Source organism: Planococcus citri, chromosome 3 (assembly GCF_950023065.1).
Source record: "Planococcus citri chromosome 3, ihPlaCitr1.1, whole genome shotgun sequence".
Lineage (NCBI taxonomy): Eukaryota > Metazoa > Arthropoda > Insecta > Hemiptera > Pseudococcidae > Planococcus > Planococcus citri.
Window position 1 is genome coordinate 15,949,197 of NC_088679.1, and position 25,256 is coordinate 15,974,452.

General features: G+C 33.7%; 2 protein-coding genes across 4 annotated transcripts in view; one reads left to right on the plus strand and one right to left on the minus strand.

The window, feature by feature from the left end:
- LOC135841264 (nephrin-like) overlaps nucleotides 1–25,256 on the minus strand; it is a 1,354,679-nt gene that overhangs the window by 1,206,490 nt on the left and 122,933 nt on the right. The window lies entirely within an intron of this gene.
- On the plus strand, nucleotides 3,058–23,365 carry LOC135838560 (innexin shaking-B-like). 3 transcript variants are annotated; one of them, XM_065354239.1, is made up of 7 exons: nucleotides 3,058–3,285; nucleotides 3,525–3,629; nucleotides 3,704–4,405; nucleotides 13,261–13,480; nucleotides 13,703–13,991; nucleotides 16,169–16,452; nucleotides 22,753–23,365. In XM_065354239.1, the coding sequence occupies exons 3-6, from the start codon at nucleotides 4,037–4,039 to the stop codon at nucleotides 16,398–16,400; spliced, it is 1,110 nt and encodes a 369-aa protein (XP_065210311.1). In that variant the 5' UTR covers nucleotides 3,058–3,285; nucleotides 3,525–3,629; nucleotides 3,704–4,036; the 3' UTR covers nucleotides 16,401–16,452; nucleotides 22,753–23,365. The 3 variants fall into 3 exon arrangements, with proteins under 3 accessions (XP_065210311.1, XP_065210312.1, XP_065210310.1); XM_065354240.1 differs by lacking the exon at nucleotides 3,525–3,629 and having other exon boundaries at nucleotides 3,688–4,405; XM_065354238.1 differs by lacking the exon at nucleotides 3,525–3,629.

A 25,256-nucleotide genomic window follows, 5' to 3' on the forward strand; every position in this document is an offset into this window, starting at 1 on the left:
AAATTTGCTGAAAAGCAACCTTAAATCAGTACACAAATTTTTCGAAATTGCTGAAATTGAAGACACAAAAGCTCAAAATTCTATTATTAAACAGATTCCTCCATCCCTGATTTTTCAACGAAACAAAATTAGACTTCAAGAGGGATCAATTTATAAATTGAAGGTTTTTCAAAAAAAATTCCAGTGATTTTATGACCCTTCAACTCATGTTGAAAAAAAAAATTCAGTTAGGTTCGAAACTTCCACATACTCAGGTTTTTCTCGAACCTGATACTTCATAAGCATAACATGTGTTCTAAAATCGTTGAGTTTCAATTTTTTTTTAAATAAAGGACCTGATACAAAATTTCACTGAAACCTACAAATTAAACAAATCATGGGATATTTTTCTCGAATGCATGCCAAACTTGACCAAAAAAATTACTCGTAAACCAGTTTCAAATATTCCAAGTACTTCCAGCACGAGCCTATGACAGCTCAACAATACCGATGCTTTATCAAAATTATGCAAATTTAGTTCTAGATTTTTTTTAAAATTGCAGCAATCATACGCGACCTCTCGGTGCAGGACAGTAAACTCAGTAAATACGTTAGAAGACACGAAGATGAGATTCAAAACCTTCACAGATATTCTCAGAGCTCGAATCTGGCATAATGTTTCTCAAATCGTAAAACTGCGAGTACAGTCCAAAGCCAGAGCGATGTGCTCGGGCGCAAGACGGGTACATTTGAAGGGCTTCCAGCGTCCAAAAAAAAATTGGTAGGGTAATATACCACTTTTCGTCATTGTCTTTTAAGACAATTACGTACAACCTCTTTGCAAGCGATTAACATTGGGCTGCATTCTGACGACGAGAGGTGGTACTTTCAATGATTTTTTCCCACAGCTAGGAAAGCATACTCGAAATTAATTGAGGAAAAAATCGACACCATTTCACCAGCATCCAAACACTTTAAAAGCTTTTACGAATGGAGAACTGGAGAATTAGTGTGGCTACCCCAGCTAAGATCACCCATCAGTGATGCAGCTCCGCCAAACTCACATCAACTAGTCACGCACCTACATATACGAGATTCGCATCGATCACTGATCATACTAATAAATGAATCGGGGTCAAATTGTCCGCAGTCGTGTTCCTTCAATGTTGATTACAGAAACAGATAGAAAGCCACGAAGCTTCGACGAGCTCCGAGAGTCCGACGGTACTGGGGTCGAAGAAAAAAAATAATGAAAAAAAATCGACCACAATCCGGCCTACACCAATCTCTAGAACCATATTCGCTTTCATTACGCAAAGTGCTAGACATTTTATGGATTTACGCGTGAAGTTGTTGAAAAGGGGATACTGCAATTGTGAATATTTTTTGACTCAATAATTCGAATTTGAAAACAGTAAGTCAGCCAGGAAAGTGTTGTTTGCATTCTTTTGGTAGCGAAAAATAATTTTAGACCGTAGGATTATCAATTTTTGCTTGATGAATCGTACTTATAAATACTCTGAATGATCAATGCACTGATACAGTACGCCCTTTTCAAACAACAGCAACGCTGATCCCCGAGAACTGAACGCGAATATCTCTGTCTATAAGATGACGTTACCGGGGCAGTAGTTTGTGTCATAGAATAAGGTTGAGGAGTTTGTTTTTTTTCCGATACTTCATATTGCTCATACATACTTTCATGATCCAAAAATTGTTCTTGACAAAATTTCATGTCGAAAAGTCCAAAAATCTCAAAAATTGCGACCCAAAGCCGTTCAAAGTTGACTACTCGAAATTTTTCAGGAGCAAAAATAAGATTTTTCAATTTGAAAAAAAGAGGATTTTTCTTTTCTAAAAAATATGATTTTTCACTTAAAAAAATTACATTCCTTCTTTTGGAGCAAGATAGAAGGGTGTTGTTCCAAATTTGGACATTTTTAGGATTTTTCAAGTGTAATGTGGCCTTCATACAGGTAACTTTATTTGTATTTATAAATGTATCCGGAAATTCATGCAGAAAGTTTCATCGAAACATGTGTAACACAAAAAATATTAACCCTCAAAAGAAATCGACATCAAAACGTTGAACGCATTTTTTTATCAATAACACCGAAACCTTATTCCATGACACCGTAAGACACTCGTCGATTATTCGTTTTCGCAATGTTCAAATCAACAGCGAAGGAACAACAACCCAGACATGAACTAATATTTTGTTCAAATATAAAAAAAATTTAATCACGGAAAAGAACCAGAATGCCTACTTTGGTGATGAAAAAACAGCAAAAAAAAATCAAAAAATTGAATTTACAAACAGGAATTTCTTGAAAAAAAAAAAATCAGAAATGCTGACCCTACGTGAATACAGCTAGAGAAATACTTCAGTTTTTTTGTTCCATTTCAACGCAAAAATGTTGACAAGCATAAATGTAGCTGATAGGTTTGTGCACTATACGTACTTGGGACAAATGACTATCAAAGCGTAATTTGGTTCAGAGCAATAAAGCAATTTACAGCTGACGAAAAACTTTAATAATTATTGTCACGCTTTCAGAAATTTACTACCAATATTTTATAACAAATACTTATGCCAATGTTCTCTAAGTACCTATTTTTATAAATACTTAACGTTCTTTTTACGCGCAGATATTATTGGGTAGGTACTTTTGCAACTAGATTTGAAAAAAGAAGAAAAATTAAATTTATGAGCAATATAAATCAGATTCCGAAGTCATGGTTCATCATCATAATAATGTGGGGCATTGCAAACCTTTGGGAGAGAGTCCAACTAGTACCAGAGTCATTTCCGGAGAAAGGTAATATGTACATACTTGCATATAGTTTGTGACTCATTTTTAAAATAGACTTTATTAAAATTGAATTTTATTTCCATTATACTATGTAATATGTATCAATTACCAATACCACAGTAAGCAAACGTCACGTTATAAGTCGAATGCATTCTACATATTTCAAACTTGCATGCTTTCATTGCTACGAAAATGACCGGAAAAAAACGAGAGGTATTTATAGACAACGGCATGAATCTGTTTAGGGGACAGGGGATTTATAAAGCTGTGATAGCTTCCACTATGCACCAAGCAGTTTGAAAAAAAATCACGGCGACAGATATGAAAATTTCGAGCTTGATTCATGCAGTGCGAATTCGCGTTATTTACGAGTAAAATTACGAACGATTTAATCGCGAGTGCAGCCTGATCATGATTTTGTGGTAACTGGTGCGATATTTTTTCGAGTATTTATTTCTTTTTTGATAGTCAAATGCAGCATTATTTTTGATAGGTAGGTACATTCAAATTTTTTAGGTGTGTAGTCGAGTGAATTTTTACTGAAATTGTAGTTTGATGATTAAAATCAGAACTTTAGCGTCTTGACCTTTTTAGAAAATTTATCCGAAGAATACGAATACTTAATCACTCGTCAAATTGCCTACTAATCATTCAAAATCAGAGAAAATTAAAAATACATTCTGATCTTAATTTTTAATACAAGATTTGATGACATTTTTTCTCAAATTATAGGGACAGTTTGGAAATATTTGATCCAGTCGGATCCGATTCGATGAAATTATTATTCGTTCGATTAAACTTGCCAGGATCAGACTTGACTTTTTTTGCGCTGATGAAGTACTTCCAATTTTTTTTATAATAATCAATGGCAAAATAATAAGATTTCTAGATTTAGTATTTTCAAATTTCAGACGCGCTTTCGGAGTGTTTTTTCGCTGGTAGGCGTTTTTGCAGCCCCATTTTACACTGAAGATGGTACTCGAACGTTCAATAAACACTAAAACCCACGTCGTTGAATTTTGGTTTTCAAAGCAGAGTCATCTCATCGCAGTAGCACAGCATGCTACTCGATAAAGTTTCGGTTTGAATCGAACGCGATGGCGACACCTTAACCGTTTAAGGTATCCCTATTATTTCACACGAACGGGTTTTTTAAAAGTATAAAAATTCCTTTCCGAATTAATCCAACGCTTGAAGAACTCATCCCCAAGAAGCTAGGAGGCGTTAAGTATCTAGTGAAAGCGATGCTTGACGTGTTCAGGGGATTAAAGAATTTGATCAAAGTCAGCCACATACATATAGATTCGCCGATATTCCGATTACACTACAGTATCACCGTGCTCATATTGACCGCCTTCAGTTTGATTGTCACCACTCGTCAATATGTTGGCAATCCAATCGACTGTATTCATACCAAGGATATACCGGAAGATGTACTCAACACGTACTGCTGGATTCATTCTACTTACACTCTGAAATCAGCTTTCAAGAAAAAAGTTGGAGTTGAAGTTCCTTATCCTGGTGTCGACAATACTCACAATAGTAAAAATATCGCCGAAGATAGGAAGACTTACGGATATTACCAATGGGTCTGCTTCTGCTTGTTCTTTCAGGTAATTATTATAAATATTTGAATAAGTTTTAGTACATAGATGAATTATCTCTCCCAATGAGGCCTTTAGCAGGGTCCAACTACAAATAATCGTGTTCAGGAGGTCCGATTCATACGATAATGATACCCATATTGATAATCTGATTTTGTCCCAAAACTAGGGGGGGGGGGGCATGGACTCAAAATAGAAAAATCCTAGTTCTCATTTTCAAAACTCGCATTTCTGTAATTTTCCTCCTCTTTTAAATGAAATTTTCATCAAATTATCCACTCATGACGCAAGCAATCCTTCCCACCTTTCTTGGAATACGATAAATTACTTTTGAGAATTCTCCAACTGTAACTCGATTTTTCCCAACTTGAGGAAGGGATTTTGCGTATTCAAGATGGAGATGGAGTGGAGTTGTCCCTAATCGCATCGTTGAGTTTAACTTTGGGTATATTTTGAAATTCTCCAAAACATCCATCATATTTGAGATGATGGCGAGTAGAAAAGTAAAAGGGGGGAAGAAGGTAAAAAGTCAATTAATCTGCAGAAGATACTAATATTGAATTTTGCATCAAAACGAAAGTAGGTAGTAGGTAGTAGTAGGTACCTACCTAACGTAATTTTCAAAGTTGTTGCCTACCTGCTTATTTCCACTCAAGTCTAAAAGTTTGTTTACCCTTAAACTCGTTGTTACGATCTGTTATCAATAAATTAGTGTTTTGTACAACTAAAATGAAAGAAAGTGAATCAAAACACCATGAAAAATGGTAAAACATTTTTTTTGACTTTTTTTCTAGTGTTTGGGTTGAAAATGGGCTTAATTGATAGTTTAGACCTTAAAACAAAAAGCAAGAGTGGTGAGTGAGTTTTTTAAATTTCAGTTGTTTTTGTGGTCAGGAGAGACTGTCAAAGTTGCGAAAATTACCGTTTTTGCCCTACTTCGAAAGTACGCATCGACATCCGTATTGTTTTGAGAAAAAAACCAAGGTCATTTTTGGATTCTACACACTTTTTTAAGTAAACTACTTTCCCCGATTTCTTATTTTCGAAGTTTCAAGCGCATAAGACTAATTTTTCTAAATACGAAAAATTCAATTCGAACCTCGGGCGAACACAGTTCCGCGCCACGATTACGTGGTGGAGTAACGCCAGCGTCACGCGCTCTGAATTTGAAAATATTTGTACAAATAAAAATCTTCCATATGCGCTTGAAACTTCAAAAATCAAAAATCGGGGAAAGTAGTTTACTTGAAAAAGTGCGTAGAATCCGAAAATGACCTTAGTTTTTTTTCGCCAAACAATACCGATATTGCTACAAACTCGTGAAGGTAGGGCACAAAACGGTCATTTTTGCAACTTTGATCATCTCTCCTTACCACAAAAACAACTCAGATTGAAAAACTCCACTCTGTTTTTTGTTTTAGGGTCTAAAGTATCGATTAAGCCCATTTTCAACTCGAACGCAAATATGCAGTTGCCTAGTGTAATTGGACAGCTCCAACTTTGATAATCTGCTAAATACATCCACTGCACGCAAGGTTAATAAGTTTTGAGGTCCAACTCTCGACATGAGTAAGTAATGTGAAATGCTGAATTTTTCAAAAAGAAATCCAGAAAGCTTCGAAAATCGTGATTGGGCAGATACAAGTGTGGATATCTATTCAGAGGACCACTATCAAACTGCATTTTGTTGCAAAGGGCTCCAAAACTGCACTTTTTCGCATTGTTTTTTCCAGGGATGAGCTGAATGATTGGATGTGATTATGGATTTAAATCACGTCTTATCGCATGAAATTAGATCTGGTTCAACTAAATTACATCCATAATGTCTGGAACTGACTTGAAGCCTGAAATAATCAGATACATATGATCACTTTCACTTTCCTGATCTGATCAGATCAGATCTGCGCTTATCTTGACCGATGATATCATATTATGCATCCGAGAGCGCATCTCAGATCAGATCAGATTTGATACCTAGTACTTATTAGATTCAATCAGACAAGTCCAAATCTATTTATTAGATCAGATAGCCTCAGGTTGGATCAGATCAGATCCGGATATTTTTTGGATTCCAATCGATTTGACCAGATGATCAGATCTAATTAAATCTAGTTATATCGACGTTTTTGATCTGATCAGGTTTGATTAGACCCGATCGTTTTCCCCTGAGTGATTACTGATCACATTTCCGAAGAAGTTATTAAATAAATAGGAAAACTTTTATCACTCATGTCGAAAGTGAGCCGCAAGACGCAATAATACATATGTAGTTACAGCTGCTCAAATACATTTTTCTCCCCGAAAAAGTATGTAGGTTGTATCAAAATTGAATTTCGAGCAATGCCATTGGAAAAGAAAATCCTTTCAATTGGAAATTTAGGCGATAAAGATGAGTGGTTGGAGATCTCATTCGAAAAATACGTTAGACATTCCGTAGAGATCGAAGATGTGAAACAGGACAAACGTTTCTTGAAAATGTAGGTGTTTAGTCTCCTTCGTGAGTAAAAACGACCCATAACTCTTACCTCTCGTAACAATCTTTCAGCAAAGATCTTAAAAATATAAAAAACTTCCAATTATTTTTTAAATTATTATTTCTATTTTAAAACTGTGCTATAAATTCATATTAGGTTCTATATACCTAGATATTTGAAGAAAATTATTTTTTCCTCAGGTATAACCTCGTAACAATCTTTCAGCAAAGATCTTAAAAATGTCGAAAATTTCCAATTTTTAAAATTATAATTTCTATTTTGAAATTATTATTTCCTCTGGTATAGGATAACCTTATTATTGTATAGCCAATATTGCAATGTTGAAAATCAGCTCTGCCAAACATGGGCATTGCGGGTGAGGGGTGAGTGAATATAGGCTACTGCTTAGTGCTTATGCAATTTTGAACTTGGTTCTATTTTTACGGAGAAAATGCACTCGTAAAAATGAAAAACGTGGCTAATTGACTACGGATAATAATTATCGAAAAAACATAAATCAAGTATAAATAGCCCCAAGTGTGTTTTTTGTTCGGCAAATCGGCATAAATTTGAAAATGTGTCGACAAAATTTAGTTCGTCTTGTTTCTAATGATCTTGTCATTTACAAATACGAATACGAGTACATAATAATGCATTAATTCATTTAAAAATAATTCTAACATATGTTTCCATAACATCTTGAGAAATTATTACTTTTTGTTTTATACGACGCGTTAATTTAAAGTTATTTATATTATGTCGCTGAAATATAGTAGAAAGAAAAATGCGTTTTAATTATTCGCATTTATCACAACATCAAGTGAGAAACGTTTCGTATGGCCACGTATGTGGTATAGCTAACACACATCTCTCAAAATCAAGATGACGTCGAGCAATGCACTTTGCTGGATTAAAAATAGATAATACTGGATTTTTATTCTCGACTTCTGTCATGTCGGTTCTATGAGAAGTTAAGCCCTATATGCTAGACATTTTATCAATCTCCATAAGGCACTCCGGTACTTAGAATTCAAGGTGGTAAGGTATATATCTGCTTAAAACCATTTTAAGCTTGCAAATAGGTATCCTGCCTAAATAACACCTAGGTACCTATTTCATTTGAATCAGTGGGAATTATACTATTTTGATCCTCTTCTCCAAACAAACACGTGTACCAACCCTTGATTTGAGAACTTTTATCTTATTGAGGAAGAACTAACCTCAAATTCTCAAGTTCAAATTTCATAATCAAATTGAATAGCTGAAAATTCCGTAGTCATTGAATGAAACATGAGTTCAGGAAACAAAATAAAATGTATGTTTCTTTGTCATATATTATATGATTTGGAAAGAAATTAAAATCTTGGTTGATAACAAAGTAGGTAAAAAATAACATGTTTACTTTGAGAAAAAAATGTTTGGAAATAGGTACCGTCTAGTATTCAAAAATTTTCAGATGAGTAGGAAAAAGGTAGGTCATTTTTTTTGTTCGTTAAATAATTATGTAGGTGAGTATTCATAAGAGCAGACAGTCTTTGGTTTTTTTTTTTCAAAATTGAGGATGAGGTTAGAAAAAAGTTATAGGGGCGGGGGCCTCAAAAGAATGTAGGGAAAATGTTGGGTCCACTACTTGTACCATTACTTTTCTAATGAAGTTTCAAATTTTTAAAACTTACATTAAAAATCAAAAAGTATTTTCAAAAAAAAAAATTTGGTGAAAATTCATCGAATTAAGTACTTAGATGTATTGAAACAGTTTTTGAATTTTTTCACTTTTCAGGAGTTTCGCATGACTTACAAAAATAATACGATTTTGAACCAAGTCCAAACTTGTACAAAATAGGTTACTACCCCTAAAAAAAGTGAAAAAATGTCGAAAATGTTTTTTTTTATTTATATCAAAGTATACATAAAAAGCAGGAAGCCTCGAAAAAGATAGTTTTTGTGTTTCCGAACTGGCAAATCACGATTCCAGTTGAAAATGAAACCCGATCGACGATCGTTGAACCTTCCAGCAAGAGAGAAACTATCCAATATGTTCGATGATACGTTCTTAGAGTGGGTTTATGTTTATAATGTGACCAATTATCACCAAAAAAAGTTTCTGAAAAAACTGTTTTTTGACCTTCAATCAACGTAAATTTTAAAAATTTGAAACCTCGGTAGTAAAGTGATGGTACAAAATTAGAGACTCAGAATTATTCCCACAGTCTTTTGAGGTTCCACCTTACAACTTTTCTTCAAATCTCATCTCCAATTTCAAAAAAAAAAGTTCAAAGACTCCACCCTAGTAATTATTTGTTTTTGCGAAATATTTTTGAAAAATGAATTTATGGTACTATGTAATTCATTTTTAATTACTCATCACCTCTCCTAAAACTATGGGAAATTTTAAATCAAATTGAAGAATAATTTAAAACGTCAATAATACAAGAACCAAAATTAAAACCATGGGTACTTTCAATGAATTTTCTTTGCCTTGATCCTTATTAATAGTTGAGTGAAAAAAAGGTGAACTTGCCCTACCTACCAACGTCAGCACGTTGGAGCTAGGGACTTTGTAAAAAAGAAAAAGGTAAATGATTTCTATTTATAATCAAATTTGAACAGCTCAGGCTTGGTCAATTTTCTGATCTCATCATCAGATCTAATTCTTTACCACTGGAACTCAAGAATTGCTCAGAAGCTCACCAATAAAATTTAATTCATCTAGTTACTTTTATACCTGTGGTAAATCTGGAATAATTGCTAGCCAAAATTTGAAAGGTTTCATTTCCATCAAACGTAAAACTTCTTTGGTTTACTCATTCATTAACCTTTTACACCTTGCTCTATAAAATACTCCCTAAATATGGCAACACATTTGTCAGATGTTTTCAAAGAAATCCACGAAAGTTTTGCTTTCAACGATCGTTTCATCTCATATTCCTCGCAATCGATGGTTTAAAATCCTAAAATCAAGCAAAGAGTACAAATACCCGAACTCAAACTACTGTATTATGGGTCGTATAATGTATACGTATTGTACCTACATAGTTTACAGTCATTCGCTTGTTGATAAGTCTATGGCAATAAACAAACAATATTTAAAACATTTCGTAAAATCTGGCTCGTGTTCACGTTTCGATATTAATACAGCTTTTCAACTATTCGATGCGAGTAGTTGCGATTTATACCTATAGGCATCTACATTGAAAAACATTAATTGATCAATGATCAACCAGGCAATGTATCACTACCAAGCATAAGTTTTTATTCCAATCAATACTTCACTAAAGGAGAGGAATCAATTATCCTGATCACATGTGATTTTAGAAATATGAAACTTCTCGATGACAATTTTTGAAACATTAGTAGTTCATCTTTCGAGGGGAAAATTCAAGTATGTAGCGTGACAAGGCCGCACATGAACATTATATAGGTACGAAGAGTGCATTTTTATAAATCCTCAAAAGAAGCAAGTGAGCGACTATAGCATGCCACATAAATCATTTTTGATTTAAAAATAGCCCGCGTTGTGTTGTGCTCTGTTGCATTTTCAAAGCGATTCAATTTCAAGAACTTTTTGATGTTATCAACTTAATGGGCTCTTCAACACGTTTGTAGACTTGTTAGCAACCATTTTTTCCAGTGATATATTTTTTTTACAGATCGCTGGCTAAATTGAGCGAACATAATATTAATCATATCGATTTCGAATAAAAATCATAAACCTCCATAAGTTGAAAATTTTTCCATCGAAAAATGACCAATGGAAAATATCTGCGAATGATTTCAAATTTTTTCACCAAATGAAAATCATTTTTCATCTGGGTAAAAAAAATTTCAACACGTTGTCGAATGTTTAAACTATCAATTCTATTACATGAATGATTTGCTTTCGATGCAAATCACTTTTACATATTAATAGCACATATTATTTGGCGTTTAGCCCATCGATCAATCGCCATGTTTCTGCATTGAAGTGAAGTAGTAGGTAACTCGTTTTTTTTCGTCTGGACGTCGAATGAATCATTGGTAACACGACAAATTCATAGGAAAAATTATATTACTGTCGTTAAAAAAATGATCGAACTCGAATCGATTCGCGAATTAGCAGAAGCAGAAGGTGGATAACCCACATACACATCAATGTATAAAAATGAGTAAATTTCACCGCGATTCCGATTCCATGAAAATGTTTTTAGTGATACTATTTAGGGACGGTCATAAAACCAACATCTCTGCCGCTTCCTGGTGGACTAGTTTTTAAAAAATAACGCCATTTCGTATTTTTTTCGTATGTAGGTATGTACGATGAATTCCATTATTTATTATGCAATTATTGGCAACGAAATTCAAAGTGGCTGACATCTGGTGGTGGGCAAGGCGATGATTGTGGTTTTTGGGGAGGGGTTTGAAAAATTTAATATTCTTTGAATTTTCTATTTTTTGGTACAAAAAAATTAGATTTCGACCAGTTTTGAGGTTATAAAAGCTCATTTTCTTTTCCTTCATTTTAAACCATTTTCATGCAGAGCCATCCAGTCATCGTTACACAGCCAATTTTTGAAATCAATTTCCGATATACGTATTAACCTTGAAAATGTCCAAGGCATAGTCCTTTCGCTACTGTTGTAACCAAATTAACGATTATTATTTCGAAAACATTCGATTTGATTTTTTTTCAAACGTTTAAATACCTATTGACTTCTGATCGAAGTGAGAATGGTATAAAACGAAACAACGATTAAGACGTGTAATTAATTTATATGTTTATCTTAACATTTATACCGTAGTAAATCTTCCAAACGGTTTTTAAAAAATTTAATACTTTTTAAATTCGCGTACCTACCGCTTTATTTTCACAGTTCATTACATAAATATTTTCTCCCCAAACATATTCGACAACAAAATTAACCCAGTGGGGGTTCCATCAAGTCATGATGGAGTAGTGTTTTCATTCGCGGAAAAATATTACTCCTTCCAAAATTTTTTTAATGGGTGATTTCTTCGTTCATAAATTTCATTTCATTACACTTTTTTCAAGAAGCTTTGCTGCAGACCATTTTAATTGAGAGATTCTTAACAGCTGTAAATTTTTCAAAATTTTTGAATTTGATTTCTTACAACTTTTTTTAAGGTGCGATTTTTGGTTCCTTGAAGGTTCCAAAATTCAATTTAGAAGTGACCTTATTTTACTGGATAGTAGGGGGTCCGATTTCAGAAAGGTCGTGGAAATTGAGCTGTGATAAAATACCGATCAATTTTCTATTGTACGTACAGATGTTTATTTGACTATCAAAATCAAATGATTAATTTGATGAAATTCAAACTTGAAAAAAATAGCTCAGGTGCTAGCATTTTTTTGAATAAATAAGTCAGTTCTTATAGGACAGAATAAGAGGAAGGTGAGAAGGGGATTATTTCATTTCTCAACAGTCAACACACATTCACTTACACTATCAGAATTTAGTGGGTAACTAAAAAAAACACTATTTTATAATCAATAAATCAAAATTCACCAACAAACCTATAAATAAAAATTCAAAAGAAAAAAAACGATCTATATTCAACGAATCCATTATCGACATTGAATATTTGTTTTAGTTTAAACAAAATGAAATTTTAATCCAAACAGTGTTTTCTCTTGTTAACTCGAATAATGTGAAAAAAATCATCAGATTACGTGACGTGAGTAAGACGTGTACTTGGAAATCAAACGAAAAAAATCAAAACATGAGGTTACCTACTGGAGTCATAGTCTTGGTGACGTTACTAGGTATGCCCAATGCTCATACACCCATAAATAATATGACACAATCTTTCACACATGTTAACCTAATATTCTCTTTGCTTCGGTGGGTCTGATTTCTTGGCATTAAATAATAAATTGAAAAATTTGGCATTATTTCAGTAAAACAGTAATAGCCTAGTCATGTTTTCAAGTACCTTTTGCAGAAAATTGTAAAACGAAAATTTAAACAGTAATTGATTTATTGCATTTTAATTAGTGACAAGTTTGTAATCGCAGATCGCGTGTATTTTGGATGATGTGTTAACGTTTTAACTTTTGTCATCTGTCTTTTTGGATTTTACAGGGTGTCCATTATTTTTGGCAAGTCATTTTCCCAGACTTTTCCAGACCATTCTTTACCTATTTTCTATGTATACTCAAGTACCTGCGCCATACTTTAATTGAAGAAGTTGCCTTGGAGGGGAGGGGGTGAGGGGTGAATTAGGTACAAAAATTTCGAATGAAAGACCATAAACGGAGAATAATTTCAACTGACAGAACTGAGAATAAGTTCAATGAGAGCAATTGTACGATTGAATTCATGTAGTATTCCAGCATACCTATATTTATGTTTTATAGATATCGTTGATAGGCATACCTATTTTAATTTACAGGCTATTTTGTTTTATGCTCCACGATGGCTATGGAAACACTGGGAAGGTGGAAAAATACACGCGTTGATGTTAGATATGGACGTTGGAATATGTACAGAAGCTGAAAAGAACCAAAAAAAGAAAATACTGCTCAACTACCTTTGGGAAAATTTAAGATACCATAACTGGTGGGCGTACAGATACTACTTATGTGAATTATTGGCATTTCTGAACGTCGTTGGTAAGCTAAAAATTTCATTTTTCAAGCTAAAAATTTCATTTTTCAATTCTCTTTTATATCTATTTGTTGGTTAATACTTAATTTTCAAAAAATTCGGGGGGATCAGATTCAAGTAAACATTTTTCAAGTGGGTAAATCTAAAAAAAAAAAAATGTTGAATTTTTTCTGTACTGCTTTTACAAAAAAATAATTGCTCATAATTTATTCAAAATATCGTTGCAGGTCAAATGTTTCTAATGAATAGATTTTTTGACGGAGCTTTCCTTTCATTCGGTATCGAAGTTATATCTTTTATGCAGACTGACCAAGAAGACCGAATCGACCCAATGATATATATTTTTCCCAGAATGACCAAGTGTACTTTTTTCAAATTTGGTCCATCTGGTGAAGTGGAACGCCACGATGCGGTGTGCATTTTGCCATTGAACGTGGTCAACGAAAAGATATACATATTCCTTTGGTTTTGGTTCTTGTTTCTTGGTTCCATCACCTTATGTGTTCTATTTTACAGGTTAGTAGATCTTTGTTGTTTTTGTACTTTTTAACATTTTATTAATTTAATGAGTGAAACATATTTTGAATTTGGAATAATTTTCATCATTCAAGTGTAATCTAACCCACCTATCTATAAAGAGCTGTTGCTCGCCAAATCGACCTATCCAAACAAAGAGAAAGTTGGAGCAATTATTTTATGTTAAGAATAACTAAAAGCATATCTACCCAGGGTCATTCCACGTCAATCGGACCAAAAAGTGGTGGGGGGGTCGGCGATTTTTTTTGAAATTTTTCCTCTGGAAAGACCTTCTGACTGGGATGAACAATGGCGCAAATCGCAGCCCTCTAGCCCATTTCTAAAGGCAGCCAGGGGGTGTCAAAGTTTTCAGTGAACCTAAAATATCATCCATTTCAGCAGTGGATTACTCGATAACCGCGATATACCTACCAAAATGGAACATTTTCCCATAGTTGGGGGTTTTGAAAGGCTTTTTGGTGATATCATAAAAATCAGTGTGGCCACTTTTTTTCGAAAAAAAATTGGCTCAAAGTTTCGAAACGTAGTTTTCATATCGTTCCGACTCTAAAAAAATCTGAAAAAATATATTATGGGCAACTTTTCATGCTGAACAACATATTAAAAAATTGGGATGGTACCATGTTGCAAAGTTGATTTTAAAAAATTTAAAGTTTGCGAAAAAATGTGATTTTTTGATTTAAAACATGAAAAAAAGTTTTGATAGGTGAAGTTGACCCATTTGACCCCTATTTTTACGTACCTGTTGAAAAAATTGAAAAAACCCCTTCACTCGATGAAGTGAACTCCTCACAAACGAAATCAAAATTCGAAAAGATTCAAAAAATGAACAAATTTTAATTTTTTGTGGTGATTTTAATTTTTATCAACTTTTTCATAAAATACGTCAGAAAGAGGTCAAAATAAAACATCTGAAAAAATTTAAACTTTTTTTGATGCTTGAAATTGAAAATTTAATTTTTTCGAATTTTGACTTTTTTGTGAGTTCATTTCATCGAGTGAAAGGGTTTTTTCAATTTTTTCAACAGATACGTAAAAATAGGGGTCAAATGGGTCAACTTCACCTATCAAAACTTTTTTTCATGTTTTAAATCAAAAAATCACATTTTTTCGCAAACTTTAAATTTTTTAAAATCAACTTTGCAACAATGGTACCATCACAATTTTTTAATACGTTATTCAGCATGAAAAGTTATCCATAATATATTTTTTTCAGGATTTTTGAGAGTCGGAACGATATGAAAACTACGTTTTGAAACTTTTTGAGGTACTTTTTTGTACGAAAAAAGTGGCAACACTGAGTTTTATGATATCACCTAAAGCTCTTTAATACAAGTATGGAAATAGAGTATGCTCTTAAGAAAGTCATAGCATTTTACGTATGTGTTACGTACTGCGCAGTGCGCGAGCAAGCATCAAATCAGCTGTTCACGTACAACGTTGCACTACATTGGTTGCTCCACCCACCTCCACCGGGTGACGACACCAACCTGCCATGCGCAGTACGTAACACATACGTAAAATGCTATGACTTTCTTAAGAGCATACTCTATTTCCATACTTGTATTAAAGAGCTTTAATATCACCAAAAAGCCTTTCAAAATCCCAAACTATGGGAAAATGTTCCATTTTGGTAGGTATCGCGGTTATCGAGTAATCCACTGCTGAAATGGATGATATTTTAGCTTCACTGAAAACTTTGACACCCCCTGGCTGCCTTTAGAAATGGGCTAGAGGGCTGCGATTTGGGCCATTGATCATCCTTTCAAAATGTCATTCCACAGGAAAAATTTCAAAAAAAATCGCCAACCCCCCTCCTTCCCTGACACTTCTTGGTCGATTGACGCGGAATGACTCATTGCTATTTCACACATTTCTCCAAGAATCTTTGCTGATGACATAAACATTTCCTTCCATTCAAATAATATTCAACTTTCTCTTCAAATGATCCAAGACGCCCTTGATCAAATTAAACCATAGACAGATTTTAATAATCTAACCTTGTCAAGAGTCAAAAACTCACTGTGAACTTTTTACAAGAAAAAATAAAATTCCCCCAGACCTCATTCTCCACTTAAGTAATTCCTTGTCTTAAAACTTTCGACAGAAAACTTAATCGGACACCTCAGGTTTTAATCATTGTTCTGATTTTACAGGGTAATCATAATAATAAGTCCTCGCATGAGAGTATACTTATTCCGGATACGATTTAGGCTCGTCCAAAGAGACGCAGTCAGCACCATAGTAAGAAGATCCAAATTAGGAGATTGGTTTTTATTCTACATGCTCGGCGAAAACATCGATTCGGTGATATTTCGGGACGTAATGCACGATTTAGCATCCAGACTCAACAGTCAGCATTACAAAATCGGCTACATGGATACCTGACATTCGCCTTGGCGTTACCAACAATAGGTAACGCCTTTATTCATCGCATAAGGTGAATATACATATGTATTATAGAATACTCCGTTGTGATTAATAACTTTCGGGTAGTTTGCCCAATTACGAATAAGATTAGAACATGACTTATTATCACATGATTTTAAAGAAATGTAATTTCAAAAGCGATGATTGAACCATATGAACGTTCTAATCATAATGCTGCTCTAGGAGAAGACAAAAGGGTAGAACTTTTACATTTTTCAAAACCACGTGACTACAACAATTCCTACACTTATCCCATCTTTTTACGAATCGATTTATAACGCGCATAAAAACATAACCGCCAACGCTTTAAAAAAACAAGAAATTTGATTAATTCGCTTTTAACTCATCATCACAAAGAATTTAGCTAGATTTGTTTCTATTTCACATTAGAAACTGTGAAATGATTAGTAGGATTTTTCTAACGTGACACGTGTCGACTTACATTACATTCTCTTACATGTGAACCGTATGGTTTTTGAGTAAACATTTAGCGATTCTTTGATTAAACGCCGACTTTTTGGTGGAAAAAAATTACTTCTGTTCATCAACTGCCTCGCAGACAAGCTAAATATCGCTTCTCTTTGTGGCACGCGCGAGCATATCCGTTCACTTCGGTCATTTTCATTTCGCAAATATTGTTTATTTTTGGCATCTCTCTAGTAGAATAAAGACGTGTAACGTTCATTGAAAGCTCGAGATTCGAGATCCGAGATTCCGGATACCTACGTACATGTGTACCATTATAGAAGGAATAGAGAGCAAAGAGAAGAAAGAATAGTGAAAAAATTCCGTTTCGCGCGATTTATTTGTCATCAAGCGTCTAAGTACATTCTTGAGGTTGTCCCTTTTTTCATCTCATTAGTCTTGATAAAATAAATTCCCTACGTCTTTATTTTAAAAGCGTTTTATACTGGGACTGCTGCATATCTACCTAAATAAAACACACTTGCAAAAATTACACGTTAATAAATAAACCTATTTTGTAGTGTTTAGGCTAATAATGTTTGTAGATAGATGCAGAACATTAGTGTAGGCTTTTTAATTGTACCTCCTTTACAAATAATATTAACAGTTCCGTCACATAGTGGCAAAATTTTGCCAGAATACCTACCTACAACATTCGTAATATGTTATAATTTTTCACTTAATAGTAAAATAACAAGACGTTGAAATCTATTATTAGTTGAAAACATAAAAACATACAATGTTTCAACGACCGTATACAAACAGCGTGTGTCGAGTCGATAAATATGTCACAAAAAATCTGGCACTATGGACATATACTACTGGAGAACAATAAATTGCCATTATATGCAACTGCCACTGTCACTTAAATTAATTGCCAAACTCAAAATAAACTCACGAGATGACGTGCAGCTGCTTAAATGCTCCAAATACGTGTACCTTTACATACTTAAAAAAAAAAAAAAAAACCGTGATCTTCGGTACTTCGTAGATTTTCTTCATTTCGATGGGTATTGAGAATTCCTGAGTGTACAATCTATCAAAACTGAGAACTTTCTGGTTCCAACACCTCAGTCAAGTCCATACTTGGGTAAAATCAACTTATACACCAACTTTAGCCCCCTATCTCCACCCATGACCAACTTGAGGATCAGAGGGGAGAGCTCTTTTTAAAAATTGGAGGTTTTTCAAACAAATTCTAATGATTTTATGACCCTTCAACTCATGTTCACAAAAAAAATTAAATTCGGTTCATACTGATTACGCAGGGTTTTCTCGAACTTGATATTTCATAAGCATAACATGTGTTCCAAAATCGTAGAGTTTCAATTTTTTCAAAATAAAGGACTTGGTGTAAAATTTTACTGAAACCTAGAAATTACACAAATCATTGGGATATTTTTCTGAGATGCATACCAAACTTACCCCAAAAAAATTACTCGTAAACCGGTTTCAAATATTCCAAATACTTTCAGCACGGGCCAATGACAGCTCAACCATACCGATGCTTTTTTCAAAATTAAGCGAAATTAGTTTTAGAATTTCAAAAAAAAATTGCAGCAATCATACACGACCTCTCGGTGCAGGACAGTAAACGCAGTAAGTACGTTAGAAGACACGAAGATGAGATTCAAAACCTTCACAGATATTCTCAGAGCTCGAATCTGGCATAATGTTTCTCAAATCGTAAAACTGCGAGTACAGTCCAAAGCCAGAGCGATGTGCTCGGGCGCAAGACGGGTACATTTGAAGGGCTTCCAGCGTACAAAAAAAAAATTGGTAGGGTAACATACCACTTTTCGTCATTGTCATTCAAAACAATTACGTACAACCTCTTTGCAAGCGACTAACATTGGGCTGCATTCTGACGACGAGAGGTGATACTTTCAATGATTTTTTCCCATAACTACGAAAGCATACTCGAGATTAATTGAGGAAAAAATCAACACCATTTCACCAGCATCCAAACACTTTGAAAGCTTTCACGAATGGAGAACTGGAGAATTAGTGTGGCTACCCCAGCTAAGATCACCCATCAGTGATGCAGCTCCGCCAAACTCACATCAACTAGTCACACACCTACATATATACGAGATTCGCATCGATTACTGATCATACTAATAAATGAATATCGGGGTCAAATTGTCCGCAGTCATGTTCCTTCGATGTTGATTACAGAAACAGATAGAAAGTCACGAAGCTTCGACGAGCTCCGAGAGTCCGACGGTACTGGGGTCGAAGGAAGAAAAAAATAATGAAAAAAAAATCGACCACAATCCGGCCTACACCAAGCTCTAGAACCATATTCGTTTTCTTTACGCAAAGTGCCAGACATTTTATGGATTTACGCGTGAAGTTGTTGAAAAGGGGATACTGCGATTGTGAATATTTTTTTGCTCAATACATAATTCGAATTTGAAAATAGTAAGTCAGCCAGGAAAGTGTTGTTTGAATTCTTTTAGCAGCGAAAAATAATTTTTGATCTTACGATTATTAATTTTTGTTTGAGGAATCCTACGTAGGTATAAATACTCTGAATGATCAATGCACTGATACAATATGCCCTTTTCAAACAACAGCAACGCTGATCCCCGAGAACTGAACGCGAATATCTCTGTCTATAAGATGACGTTACCGGGGCAGTAGTTTGTGTCATAGAATAACGTTGAGGAGTTGATTTGTGTTTTTTTTTCAATACTTAATATTGCTCGTACATACTTTTATGATCCAAAAATTGTTCTTGACAACGTTTCATTTCGAAAAGCCCAAATATTTCAAAAATTACGACCCATTTCTGTATTTTGCTTTAAAAAAGGTTAAAGCCGTTCAATGATTGACTACTAAAGAATTTTCAGGAGAAAAACAAAATTTATCATGATGTTTCTCTTTAAAAAATGAATGATTTTCTCTTTTTAAAAAAATATGATTTTTCACTTTTAAAAAAATTACATTTTTTTTTTGAACAAGATAGTAGGGCGAAGTTCCAATTTTGGAACATTTCAGAATTTTTCAAGTGTAATGTTGCCATTAAGACAGGTAGCTTTATTCGTATTTATAATGTATCCGGAAATCGATGCAGAAAGTTTCATCGAAAAATGTGAGACACAAAAAAATTAAATCGCCAAAAGAAATCGAAATCAAAACTTTAAACTCGTTTTTCGTCAATAGGTATATATAACACCGGAACTTTATTCCATGACACCGTAAGACACTCGCCGATTAATCATTTTCGCAATGTTCAAATCAACAGCGAAGGAACAAAAACCCAGACCCGAACTAATATGTACTTATATTGTTGAAAAATATAAAAAAATTCTAATCACAGAATTTTTGACGTTCTGACAAAATAAAAACAAAAATTTCTGATCTGATCAATGTTGGCAAAAATTACGATCATTCAACTATTTCATCAAAACACTACTTCATGAGAATTCTGATGAAGAATCATTACAATTTTTCGCCAACTCGACAAAAATTAACACTCTCTTGACAATTAAGACAAAAAATGAGAATTTATTGACAATTTTGGCAAAAGGTGTGGTTTTTAGCACCATCTTGGCAAGCACAGGATTGTTATGGACACTTCTAGACAATTTTGATAAAAACGGACACTTCTCAACTAATTTTCCAAAACTTGACGCTTTTTGAGACTTTTTGCACGGGGCAAATTTGGCAGAAAAAAAACAGAACCTTACAAACAAAATTGGCAAAAAAAAACAGGACTTTTGGAACAAAAAAAGATCTTCTCAAACTGATGAGGCAAAAATCGATTTTTTTAGTTGTTTGAGAGGTGGAGCAGGGGGGTACAAAAAAAATGGACTCACAACTATCAAAAAAGGAAGTGATAAAAAGACCCATTCAGAAGTACATAATTATTCTGATCACAGATGAGAAATTTTCAAATAATTTGTACCCGCAGACATCAATTTTTACATCTTTTTTGATTTTCAACTTTGAAGCATTCATACAAGAAGACCAGCATCATTTGGAGGGCTGAGAGAGGGGGTTTCTTGAAAACGTGCTTATTTAGAAAAATTCTGCCCAATGAAAAAATTTTCTTTTTTATATTTCCCAAATATGGGGGCTCCATACAAGAGATCCAACATTATGAGAGGGGGGTCCAACGAAGGTGTTTTCTTGAAAAGGGGTTCATGTAGAACAATTCTAATGTGGAAATAAAGAAACTTTTTAGAAGTGTTAGAACTTGAAATTGACATTTTTCTATGAAGTTGAATTTCTAAAAAATTTTGAAAATTGAAAGGCACAGGGCACACCGCCGCAGCCCGAGTTATTCAAAAATACGAAAAAATGAAAAAGGGGGAAATTGAATTATTTTCTCATCCGAGGTAACGATTTCGGTCAGTGGGAGGTGAAAAATTCTAACTTGGCAAAATAAGGAAAGGTACATCCTATTATAGATGTATCTGTAAAACTCATTTTGAGTCCAAAGAGTTCGTTGGGAGAGGAGGAGATCCGGAACTATCCAAAATAAAGCGCGAAATACGTAGATAAAATTCATGCATGTGTATATTCACATTTTGACCTCGAATATGAAAATCCACGTGAGATGAACACCGAGGAAAATTTTTGATCTATTACGACGCGACCCTCTTAAGCGAAAAGAAGTTTTCAAGCTAAAATTTTCGCAATCAATTTTTTAACCAAAATATGTAAATCAAGTGTACTTGTTCATTGACCTCTTATACCGCAAAAAAGTGACTGCAGTGGTTCAACTCGTAATTTATGTCAGCCAGATTACATAAGTATTTTTCTTTGCTTGTCTCATGTAAAAGGCATCATTCAGAAACTCGATAAATTCTGTCCGAAGTATACTTAGGTGACTATTTTTACACTCCTAAGTACTTTTTTTTTATCATCCTAGACCAATCGTTAGTTATTCGTTTAAAGAAAACATTAGGTAACGATTTAGAATGCTACAATAAACATTTTTATTCGCCAGCTCAAATAAATCGCTGCGCCGTTTTTAATCACACATTACATTTATTACAAATTTCGAACCACGAGCTATAAAAATTCGTCAGTTTGCATTGTTTCAAGTTTTAAAAAAAAAACTTTGCACTCGTAAAATACTCACAATATTATTCTCTTCATCAAACGATATTTTTTACCTACGTTTTCGACTTCGTCAATATAGTAAGAATCTTTCATCAAATTACAGACTCGTGCACACTCGGTCGTTATGTTGAGAATATGAATATGACGCCAATGTATAATAACAATAAAGACAAAAAGAGCAACATTGTTGAAAAGGTCTATTTTTAAAACAAAGCATTCACCAATTTTTAATATTAAATCGTGCGTCGGAAAGTAATTTAACATTTTTCTTTTTTTTTTGGCTTATGTAAGAATAGCTTTGATTGTTGGGATTTTAGTGAAGAACGAATATGAGATTTAACAGATGTTTTGATGAGATTGTAAATGAAAGCGGAAGGTGTTATACTGAATAGGTTTGGAACCACGCCACCTGACCTATTTGCCCCCTCTATACGATTAATAAACAATCCTTACGGTGGAATCGTTCACGTTATTTTAGCATTTTCGTTGCAGATTAGGCGAAAAATTGAAAAAAATAGCACAGTACGATAAAGGTATTATTATCGTGTATAAAAATCGACCATTTGTAAGTAATTTTTCTAATTCAAGATTTTTTTAAAAAAAATTCAATATCTGGTGAGGGTTTTTGAGAGCATAGTTACCAGCAGTATTTTTATTGCTCCTAATACCTATTTGTAAAAATTACCCATACAGAATTGTTTAAATGGTTCGTGCTGGTAATATCTAATTTGAAATCTATCCTAGAGATCTCATAATAATTTTTTTTCAGATAACTGGAGAACTGGACGTGCTCAAAAAACTTAAATTTACGAAGACTGCAAGAAAACTTTCACATATCAACCTTACTACGCGTACATTACATACATAGTAATAATTTCGAGTGTGATTTTCTCTTCTTGACGGATTTAACATTTTGGGGAATGCTTTCCAAGCATCTTCTAAAATATAACATTCCACAAAATCCACACAAAACTTTTACACACTTTTCATTTCACTATGAAAAAGATCTCATTTTGAAGTTAAGTACCTATCTATAATAATTTAAATGGATATGGGGAAAAAATTGTTATTTTTGTCGTAAATACGTCGCTAAGCATTTATGTGTTCAATACTCGTCGTTTTATTTAGGTACCTACATACTGTATGTACTGGATCAAATTTTTATACTCTATTCGTATGAAAAAATTTTTAAAATCAATTTAAAAAATGTTACCTATCTATGTAAATTAACGTAGATTAATTAGTATAAACACAACAATAGAAGCTACTGGGTTTGATTTTTTTGTTGTGTTATTTAACGAGTCGTTTTAAAAATCTTTCAATTGTGACCTTTATTGTTTTACGACTTTGGTTTTCAGAAGTATTAAATATGAAAAAGAAAATTTGGAATTTCATTTATTGTTATTAACGTCATCGGTATAGCTTGTAAGATAATACTTCAACGAAAACATGAATTTTTCTCAGTGCACAGATTCGAACTGATCGCCTATTTATGTTTTAGATAGGCAACTCGAACGCGTGTATGCATCATTTGTTGCTTTTATGATTGTACTTTATTCTGTAGATAAGTAAACAGCCACGAGATCATTTCTCCATGATTGTACCGAACCTACATATGTATCTAATACCTATGCAATTAATTTCACGTCAATTCAATACCTTTCATTTCAAAAAAAATATTTATTGAAATTAATCCGGCTAATCAGTAGTCATGAATTCATGCCCGGCAGGAATGTCATAAGCCAATGAAAACCCTATAAATGACCAAACATTCGCTATAATATGTGATTCGTCGTCGTCAGCTATTCGCTGATTGCAAGATAGTTTTTGCATTTCGTTATGCCTGAAGGGTAATTCCGTGTAAAAAAAAAGTACGATTTTACGCATCACTGATAAGGTTTGAATATGCTCTGAAGGGTTCATTTGAGTCCTGATGGTCCTGATTGAACATTGGTTAGCTTCGTGGATCTTCCATGGTTCAGTTTTACTGCACTCAGATGCAAATTTTTCATTTCAGGGCATCCCAGAGTCTTATCACACGAAGACGATTTTTTCATGGACGTGCACGGAATTCCTTGAAGGTATAAAGATTTGCTTTCACCATATTGGTTGATTCCCTAGCCATAATAAATATACTTATTGCAGCCATATTGCAGCAAAAGCAGTCAAATTGACGAGACTTTAGTTTTTGAACTTGCCTGTGTTTTTTTTTTTTTTTTTCAGTACAATTTTCCAAGTCCAATAACAAGAATAGGTACATACGGTATACGGTCGTTGAACTAGAAGCATTTTTTTTTTGGAAATGAAAAGGTTGAAAATTTTTTGTTTGAACTGGAAAAAAAATGTATACCAATTTGATCGGAAATTTGAATTTTTTAATTTAGATACCTACGTCTAAACAAAAATTTTTCCAGAGCCCTTCATTTCCAAGAAAAATGGGATGAAAATGCATCCAATGCTTGTATGGCTGTATTCATACCTTCTTGAACTTGGGAAATATTTATTCGAAAAAAAAAATGCAGGTAAGTTTAAAAACTAACGTCTCATGTCTCAATAGCAATTTACGTAGTTCAGTGATGTAAGGTTCTCCATCACAAAGACCGAGTCCTAAAACGAAATCGAAGAATTAGGGAAATAGATCCGACATCAGTTGTTTCAAATAGCCTGCGAGTATCAGACGACGACGATGTTGAATCAGTCAGTGATAATGCATAATTTTGGAAATATTACCAGATGATGGTAAAAAAGGTTCATTTGAAAGTTTGTACCTATTAATTTAAATAAGTGTAGAAATTGAGATATGTTCTGTTCATCAAATTAGAATCACAAATATTTTTTCGATTGAACTACCACCTTAAATGAGTCAGCAATCTCATTCACACGATATAGACTTTGGAAATCTACGAAACAAGAAATATTTTGTAGACAAGACAGGTTTCATATCAGAAGTATTGGGTTTGAGTAAGTAATCGTTTCACTGTTGATTGCGTAATATCATATCCCTTCTATTTAATCGTCCCGGTTGATATAGACCATCATTTTTGTAAGTACCTACCTAAGTGTTTCCATTCACTTGAAGCACTCAGAAAAGACTTGAATGCAAGTTATACGAAATAATCAATAGTATTCCACTCCTTGGAAAATCTGCAGATACAAACACTCCACACGTAAGATATGTATTTCGAAGTTCAACTCCAAGAAACTGTGGGATATCAACAGAACGAAAAAAAAAAATTAAAATTGAAAATTTTCAAAACTCCGCCCAATATTTGA